The sequence below is a fragment of the Stegodyphus dumicola genome, chromosome 8 (genome assembly GCF_044657685.1).
Source record: "Stegodyphus dumicola isolate Sdum_Otavi_A_Nest chromosome 8, ASM4465768v1".
Classification (NCBI taxonomy): Eukaryota; Metazoa; Arthropoda; class Arachnida; order Araneae; family Eresidae; genus Stegodyphus; species Stegodyphus dumicola.
In genome coordinates this window covers 25,644,526-25,654,609 of record NC_140775.1, presented here as the reverse complement: position 1 = coordinate 25,654,609, position 10,084 = coordinate 25,644,526, and the positions used below count along the sequence as shown (strand labels likewise).

Below are 10,084 nucleotides of genomic sequence, written 5' to 3'. Positions count from 1 at the left end.
TCACAAACATTTTGTCGCCTCCTTCTCACCTCATAGTCGATACCCCCACATGGCTCGTTGTTTTAGTTTCAATTTTATTCTTTGCAGACACGTGCTACATATCAAGCGTGCGAGCTTTTCCCCCTCTCCCCGTTTTTACATCCTCTCAGAAGAAATTGGAATGATAGACCGCGCTACCGTTTGCCCATTCGGCAGAGTATAAAAACACGGAAGATCGTTCTGCTCTTAAACTTCCCAACCGCGTCCCATCTAGTTCTCATTTTCGCAGAACTCTTTCAACTCACCATTCAAACCTACATCTCGATGGCATTTAAGGTAAGTTACTGTTCGAATCTTCCTAGGAAATTTGAAAGGATTTTATAACTCTTTTTTATGTCCTTCGCGATGAACAGCAACGATAGTTAAATCGGTTTAGTGAAAAATTTTGTAGACTTTTTTTTTTTTTTTTACTTCAGAATATTCCGCTAAAAATGTGCTTATTAACCATTAATTTTATGGCTTTCTTTACGAATATCTAATATACTAATGAAAGTATGTTAAATAAATTGGCTGATACTAAATATTAAAAAATCCCGCTATTTAATAAATCTGTTATTTTTTAGCGCCAAAATATTGTTAGTCTCGAAGTGCGATTTTGCGTAGAATTACTATAAGTGAGTCGTTTCACTTTTCACTGGAGTCTGTTGCCATTCGGCAAAATGAAAGATATTTATCTTTTAAACTGAACCTGTCTGTCGTGAATTAACAAACTAAGCTCATTGAAAGCAATAGATGCAGTTATTAGAATATTCATCTCTTACTTTTGAATCGGTTTGATTTAAGCTATAAAAATGCATTTAATTCAACATATGTCTAATTAAAAATGTAAATATTTTCATAGACTGACTTTATATTTTTTATTACTTATTTCATATTTTGTAAAACTTTAATGAATTTTTTATTAACAAACTAAATGATATCAAAACAAACAGTTACTATACGGAATAAAAAGTTTTTATCTCTAGTGCACCAAAGTATCTATCGGAAATTCTAAAAATATGCTGTTTTTAAACATGTCATTATTTTGCTGTTGAACTGAGTTTTATGCGGCGTAAATGCAAAGACGTTTTTACGTTCTCAATGAAAGAATTAAAAATAAAGTAAAATAAAAATTTAAATTACAAAGAAATTTATACCTTCCTTTTTATAAGATTTTAGATTTTGCCGCTGTGGTCAAATGATTTGGAGGCTTTTTTTTTTTTTTTTTTTTTTAACGTTTTGTGTGTACCATCTTTATTTATTAAATATCAAGTTCTTCGCACTTAAACCATAAAATTCAGTTCAAGAGCAATATCTCGAAATAGGTTTAAATTGAGCATATCTTTTGAATTTCCGATACGCAGTCTCACGCCCTGGAGATAAAAATGATTTTTCTGTACAACGTTACCATTGCTCGTTTTGAAATCCTTCAGTTTGTTAACCAAAAATTCGTTGAAGTGTTACAAAATATGAAATAGGTAATAAAACAAATTTATTTCAAATTCCAAATTAAGGTTTCCCGATTCCCATATTCGGGTGGGGACGTACGTTATTCAGAATTTGATAGCTATAGGAACCATTGTTTTATCACAATACGAGAAACATACATACATTTATGCAGATTCTTCATTATTTAATTTCTTTAAATGTAACATAGGGCTGTAATATATATTAGCAACAATTTGAAAAGTGAATCGACATTTATAGTGAACCAACACAAAGTGCCAAAACAAAATTGATAGCCCTTCTGGGATAAGAAGTTTTGTAAACAATCTTACTGACACAGCTGAATATTGGTATGATGAACTTAGGAAAAACTAAAAAAGAAACAAAAAATGTATGCCAAAAATTAACACTGCATCGGGAATTCCAAATATATGCTGCTATGTTGCTTCTAAAATATTGTGATTTTGCTGTTGCATTGTTTGACGTAAGTGCGAAGAAAAGACAAAAGAAAAAAAATTGGTTTAGCGGGAGCGAGTACGACAGCTGACTGAAAGACTACGAGCTCAGCAAGAATACAAAAAACCTTTACAAATCTTTTTAGGCGACTATTATAATTTAAAACCTTTCAGACTTTTTTCTCCCCCAGAGATAATTTTGTCCAAATTTCATTTTCTTAAACCTTTATTTCAAAGAGAAAGAAGAAATGCAATCTTTCATAATATCATTAAGCAATTAACCAGTAATTATTTTGAATTTCAAATTTAGCTGTTTTGTAATTCTGATCGCTACTAAATCAAGGAATTTAAATAAAATTAAAATGCCAGAGCCTTTATTTATGATAAAGTAAGCAACAATCGAAATATATAAATTATTATGCAAAAATAATTAATTCGGATTTTTTTATAAATGCTCCCGCACTTATCATATAAAAGGTTCAAACAGGTGTCCTTACAAGAAACTTCAGAATGCATATTCTTCGAATGTCACCATCTTGAGCGTTTTTTCAGAAGTACTGAAACCATATTTGGAATCCAAAATTCACTTTTATTGTTCTATTCAAGTGTCAAACTATTAAAAATTTTAATCGTAACACATATTTGTTTATTTCATATTTTGTGCATTTCAAGAATAAATACCATTGTAACTTTTCATTGCCCTATCTGTGATGCAAGTAAGAGTAATTCAAAGTTAGTCAAAATTCTGAGAAATAACCGAAATGTTTCGAAAACAACCAGCATTTTTTTGTAACATAAAAATGTACGCCAGCATTTTTTTGTAACATAAAAAACTTGCACTTAAAACGAAAAATTGAAAGAAGTAATGGAAATAAAAAAATAATCAAATTTATCAAAAACATAATCAAAAATAACAAATAACAAAATCAAATAAACAAACAAGTATCTCCGTAAATTTTACTTACAACTTACTAATATACTTTAAAAGTAATATTTCTTTAATTGAGATGAATATCAAATAACTAACTAAAGGTCAAGAAATAATAATTCCAGAAATGATAAATTTGAAGATAACGACAACGAACATTGGAAAATTTCTTTGTTATAATTTTGGAGACCAAAAATGGCAAAAGACACGATTTCTATCCGAGGGATCACCTTTTCCCAATTTTGAAGATACTAGTATCAGTCCAAATTTTAGCTAATTGCTATGGTATAAAGAAATGTAACAAACTGACCAAAATCTGATCGTATTAGTTTACTGATAATTGCTTCTATTATAAACAACTGGAAAAAAATATTTAGTTTATTAAGGATCGTCTTGATGTAAAACTGTCCTTGAAAGCTAAATATACTACAGGATCTCATTATGCAGCTTTGGCACAAAAGAAGACAAAAATAAGTTTTTCTCATTAAGATTTCAAAACTGAAAATATTTCTATATGTCGTTACCGTAATATGCTAGTTCATTTTAGATGCATCTTCATTTTTATTATATGCTTATTATATGATCTTTTTGTCAAAGAAGAGATTAATAAACTCCCTCCACTTTTTAAAATACCTAATCTACTTATTAACGTTGTTATATTAAACGCACAGTATGCAAGTTTATCTTACGCTAACGAAATTAGAATTAATTTTAAAATTTGGAAATTGTCCTAAAATTAACACAAAATTAAGGTTGATCCGAACTAAAAAGAATGAGGATGAGATATAATAGTCTATTTTCTCATTTAAAAAAAACAATTATTTCAAAAAAGAAGCTGACTTTCGAAAACTTCATTATTCATTTTAATGAAATTTATTTTTTAATTTTGAAATATTCCATAAATATTTGAAATTATGAAGATTCAATGAAATTTAAGTTTCAAATTCTATTTATAACTTTAGAGCTTTTCTCATAATTGTTATTTTTGTTTTCGTTTGGTTTGGTATTGCTTAAGTTTCTCAATATCTATACTGCATAAACTCAAGAACGCTATAAAATGCAATTGTCAGCACATTGTAAAAATATACTGGAAACTAGTTACTTGAAGTCAACAGCAAAGACAATACGGCAATAATAAAGAGCGGGTTAAATTCCGTAAACGGTTGGAATATTTACGTGTATAACGAGTACTCTGGGTCCGAATAATAACTATGGGAAAAGTATTCCTGCAGTACTCACAAACTGTAGTAAACTAAATCAGTTACCTTTTAACATTCATCATCTTATCAGCAACTCTTTGACGCAGAGATAGATGTTTTTATTTAAACGGTATCAATAACTTCCTCCGAAAAATAAGGATTCACTTTATAAGGTATTTCTTCCGACTTCTTAGCATGCCTTCTTGGTGTAGTGGTTAGCACCCTCGACGCGTATTCGAGAGGTCCGTGGTTCGAGTTTCGGCAAGTCCATTTCTCATTTTTCATCTGTCCTGTTTCGAAATAACCTAATGTTTCTACAACTTTTTTAATCTATGCAAATATCTGTTTTCGGTAAGAGACAAAAGTAGAAAAACAGCTTAAGAGAAATTAGAGTCATTGCATTCAGTTTCACTTACCCGTTTATTTCGGCTTGATAAAAGGTAATGTGCTTTTCATTATTGATAATATCATATATCAAGGCATTTTAATGCTTAAATAAGTGGGAAAGTATGATGAAATATTTTCCTAGACAAAATATAAAAAGCGAAAGCACAGGTGAAAGGAACAAAAGGGAGAAAATGTCCATCAACATAACACAATTATGTAAAATAATTTTTCAATATGTAAACGAAAAAGGATAACGATGATTAGAATTTAAAGAGTTTTCAGTGCCTTCTTTCCCTTCGGACAGGTAAAAATAGCAGATCTTTTGCTTACTACCCGTCTATACTACCACGTATACCACAAAGCACTCATAGAGAAATGCAATAAACTCCTTATGCTCTTTCTCACTTAAAGGCTGACTGGGAAAAGGGAAGAAATCCAGTTAATCAAAATACAAGTAAGGACGAACTGTCATTTGCCATATTTTAGTGGTACGGCACTGCACAACTGATAGTTCCTTCCCCCTTGGAGTTGGAGACCTAAAACTTCAGCTATGTCCAAGCCGGGACTCCAACTCTGAATTTTCCTATTGTAAACTTGACGTGCTACCACTTACACTACGAAGGCACGCACGTGGGTATGGAATAATTCTTTAAAAATTGACTTCTTTAAGACTAAAATTCTAGTCTTACGCCTGTATCCTGTTAGCTACGATGAAATTATTGCTTTTTCTAAAACTCACAGTAAACAACAGCAGTAGAAATTGCTAATTCTTACTGGCAGTACAACGGTATGCTAAGAACACTGCGTACTGGTAGTTCGTCCTAAGTTTTAACCTAAACAAACCGTTGACTGCATGGCTGGTTCCGGTTCTTTGCCAATGCCTAATGTGAATATGAGGCACTTTCTCTTAAAATGTCCTTCGCGAATTCCCTCTGCTTACGCAGATATCCTTTTTGTGTTTCGCCCTACTCAAATAACCTAACCTAACCTATTTTTCAGTTCTCGATACAAATTTCTTGCCACAGCCAGAAATACATATACAGAGAGAGAGATTCTAATAATAAGTATTTTAATGCTTAAATATACTTAAATAATTAATAACAAAAAATTAAAGAGAACTTTCAGTTAATTCCTTTAGAATTTCTTCAAAAGTGTCCTCAAACCTTCCAGAACATAATAAAAGTAAGTTTTGGAGGTCTGAGAAAAATTTTGATTTGTATCTATGTTAAGTAATTGAAAACTTTTAATTCTGCGAATACGTGATTAATGAATTATTGAGTTCTGTGTAATGCGTTGTTTGTTAAATAGTTTTTATTTTAATAACAATAATTTAAGAGATCAATTTTCATTCAAAAATTCTCTCTTTGCATTGCGGAATGCTTTTATGCTTTTTATGCTCTTTGTCGCTTAAGCTAACCAGCCATATTTGTTAACCTTTTCGTAGTGGCTGAGTTTAATACAAAGAGCAGGCAGAACACTATAATTATTCTGTCGCAACAAATTCAAGAATTTTTCAATTACACCTTTATGTAAAAATGCTGAAAGGTAACAAACATTCTGCCAATGAGGTAAAACAATACATAGCAAATATTCATACCACTGAAGAAGGCTGCAAAACCATTTGGACAGTTGTAAATTCACCATAAATGTTTCACTGTGGCTGTTTTGATGTATAATTCGCAAAACATAGTATTGTAGTTCCTTCATTATACTTTATGAATTCTAAATATGACATAAGTCACCCACTAAACATACCTATCACAGAACGCACAATTCCCTTAAAAGTTAGTTTTTGCTGTCACATGCAAAAGGCTGAAGGTAGGAAAACTTGGACTTGCGTAATATGAATACTGACGTCAAATAGTTTTTATAAATGAACGAATGATTATTAATAAGTTTAATTTCGTTTCAGTACTCATTCCTCTGGGCAGCCTTGGCTTGCACTGTGATGCTGGTAAACTCATATCCAAATCAACATAATATACAAAAGAGAGGCAGCATAAGGTTGTGCGGAAGCAGGTTGGTCGAGGCCCTAGGTGTAGTCTGCAATCACATTTATCCCGATCCGCCGAAGCGAAACTATGTATATTCAGGAGGTAAACTGTATTTTCTATTTACAAACCATTCTAAAAAGCAATCATGAATCTATCTAATTAAGCGTATTATGTTGGTAGAAAGGAGGCCAATTTTTCTAATAAATGTAGCAGCTTGTATTTTGAAAGAAAATAATTTTGCATAAAAGTCATTTTTATGTAACTTACATGGGAAGAAGTTTGTAACAAATAAGTAATACTAAAGAAAAAATAATAATTTCAAATCGATTCCTACTTAGGTCAACAAAGAAAAATTTTATTGTAGTTACTTTTAGTAACATTATTAACATTTTTCGTTTCTAATTTATGAAGCTGATGGAGTTCTATAATTTCTCATTCTATCCATCTCTTGCAATGCCTCATTATTGCAAGGAACCTTTCCAGTGAGTTTCAAGCAGTCCAGTTCTTCAATCAATATTCCATCTAATGATTTCACACAACTCAAAGTGACCTATGCTTCACCTTACTGTATAATCTACAGTGTTATTTATTTATTTGAATAAGCAAGGGATATTTTAAACGGTTATATTTTAAGCATATAATATTATAACGTTAATATAGAAATATGGGGAGAATTTTCGCTACATGATGGGACATTACATCACCTTATCCAACTCTATAAAATTACAAATCTTTAATTCCATACACTGCAGAACTTACTTTAGAACTCTCTCTTACTGTTGCCACTTATGTTTTTTAAATATTAAAATCCCATTTATCACACACATGAACTATTGTTTATAAATTGTTATAAAATAGATTTTTACAACAAGTGAGAATACCTAATAAACGGTCATTATTTGTAAGTCTTATAATACCTATATTTAATAAAAACATCGTATCTTTAATTCCAATAAACGTGTATATATAAGTAAGAATTGATTTAATGTGTGAAAAAGAACCGTATTACATCAAGTGACATCCACTACAAGTTTGAAAATATTTATTTGAACTTGAGTGGATGAATAAAAAGTATTTTATAGACGACTGAAAATTTGAACAAGAGATAGGAAGAGTGTGAGCTAATAGCAGGAATTTAAAAAGTATTTTAGGTTAGATAAAATTGTTTCCGCAAAGCATTTCAAAAATTAGATTTACTTAATTTACTTAGTTTCCGTTGGAAACATGCATGAAGAAGTCATCGTAGAGAAAACAACGCGTATAGAAAACGTCATGTGAAGAAAGAAAGCAAGGAGAAAACACCGCAATTCTAAAACATAACAGTATAAGATATCGTGGTAGAAAATAAGTTGGTTCAAAACATTAAAACATTGCCGCACAAAACATGGCTTTCTAAAATAAAACAGGCAGAAAACCTCGCTTGATGGTAACATCCCAAACACGTGCTTCTAGTCTTTAAAATTTTGATGCATGTTCTCATAATAATCTATAAGCGCAAGAAGAAATGTGAAATAACTTTACCTCTATATTTCCTACTTTTTAACAATATAATCATTTTTTATTGAAAAAACAAGGAGGAACATAAGCTTTCAAAACCAAAAAATATATAGAAATTAAAGGTACGCATAGCAGTTAACATAATTTTAAATTTACGTGATTAACTACTAAAGGTCATGAGTTCATTAAGCTCCTTTATAAAGTTGGTATTAATATTTTCCGTGAAAAATATAATATTAAAAAAAGATCAGAAAAAGAAAGAGTAATAATGCATGAAAATAGTTATATTAAAATTATTTAATTAATTATCAAATTATTTGCGATGTTAATATCATGCGATAATTTATAGGTGCTTTAATTCTTCGCACAATATATTATATGACAACGTTTTATTAAAATTCCTTAATTTCCTAAGACGATGTTTTATGTCTCGATGTTTAAGAAGGGCGATGTTTTCTTCTTGCTTCCTCCAGCGATTTTTTGTAGAACAATGATTTCCTCTTGTGTTGGTTTCTCCACGTCGGTTTTTTCTGCGATGTTTCGCTTGTAGGCAACTACTTCAAAATTACTGGTAAATTCTGCTTAAATATATCCTGCTTCCAGATAAAAATTTCAAAAAAAAAAACTTATTTTGTTAACCTGAATGCTTAATAGTTTCTCATACTTTCAGATAGTATTCCCAGTTGGGAAAATTCCTTCTCTGAATCCGATGCATTCGTGAGGCCACAGACAGCACTGGACTTTTTCAGCATCAGTAATGTACCTAGAAATACCAGAGGTATTGTGGATGAATGTTGCAGAAAAGCGTGTACCATCCAAGAACTCCTGTCATACTGCGGATAAGATAGCCCAGTCATCGACAAGGGAAATAAATCTCCATCAAATGATATATAGCCTAATGGATATGTTGTCGAATGTTATATGGACAAGCTAATGCTCAGTGGTTGGGATCGAAACGCAAACTTTTTTTAATTGATTTAAATACAAAATAATCAATTTATTAGCTAGACATAAGGTATAAAATATAAACAATTTTTTTCAAATTTCTTACATGTTATATGAATTATTTAAAGTATGCAAACAGTTTTAGGAAACCTCACTGAGTAATAAATACAATTACCTCTTTGGCTAATAACCACAAATTTTTTATATCAAGGTGCTTCATTACAATGTGCCTTCAATTTTAGACAGAAAATGCTATTCGAGCAACTCAAAATATCTTCACAGGTACAGCTGCATTACTTTCATTTCCTATCCGGAATAATTAATCGTGGATGTAAATTTATATATTTATGAGAGATATTGTGTACTAAAGAGTATTATTATTGCAGATAGTATTATTATTGCAATCGTGTTTTTTCTTGCTAATTTCAAGCAAGCCTTCGAGAAAGTTTAGAAAAGCACGATTTCAGAAACATATTTCGTTTCCTCTTGAATTTTTCTTACAATTAAAACTTTCAAAACATCCTTACTATCGATAAAATTTGTTTTCTAAACCATCTGATTTATTCTTGAATACTGCCCAACTACTGACCATTACGATTCTGATTATGGTATTTAATGTAAAACTGGAAAGTATTGTATTCATCAATTGAAACAGATTTGAGCAGTTAAAGCTTGTTTTCTCGACTGGAAAAAAATCGTGCTTTTTTTAAAGGACTTTACTTTTGTGCTGTTATAAAGAGAATGTATTCGATGTGATTTATGGTTTCGAGGCAATTTCTCACATTTAAATTAATGTACATTCTATATGTAGATATTTTTTCATGCTTTCATTAAACTATTCGTTATCTAAATGTTTGTGAGTATTTTCTTCGGTATTTAGGTGAGACATGGACGAGAGCATTTAACTTCTGAGATCTAAAGTAACTTGTCCTGCCTATTATTTAATAGCTGTCAATAAGAATTATATGCAATGCTTGACTACTTATCGCTTGCGGTACAGCTTAACATTAAACACAAGACAAAGGTAAAACTTAAAATATGCTTTACCAGCCACAACTCGTGGCCATTACAAAACTAAAATGATAACGTATTAAAAAGAAGAGATCTCTAATTACACTTTACAATAATAGTTGCTATCCTTTTTTTTTTTTTTTTTTTTTTGTTGTTGTTGTTGCTAAATGTGCTTACAATAATATCCTAACTCAAATTTGCAAC

At 30.7% G+C, this 10,084-nt stretch overlaps 1 protein-coding gene across 1 annotated transcript; it reads left to right on the top strand.

Moving 5' to 3' along the window:
• Positions 1–215: 215 nt before the first annotated feature.
• LOC146995693 (insulin-like) lies at positions 216–9,720 on the top strand. The gene is made up of 3 exons (XM_085822919.1): positions 216–315; positions 6,346–6,529; positions 8,595–9,720. Exons 1-3 carry the CDS (start codon positions 304–306, stop codon positions 8,765–8,767), a joined length of 369 nt encoding a protein of 122 aa, XP_085679045.1. The 5' UTR covers positions 216–303; the 3' UTR covers positions 8,768–9,720.
• Positions 9,721–10,084: the final 364 nt, after the last annotated feature.

Coding starts and splice junctions, on each gene's coding strand:
- LOC146995693 (XM_085822919.1), top strand. Junction 6,530..8,594: donor AAACTATGTATATTCAGGAG/GTAAACTGTATT, acceptor TCATACTTTCAG/ATAGTATTCCCAGTTGGGAA.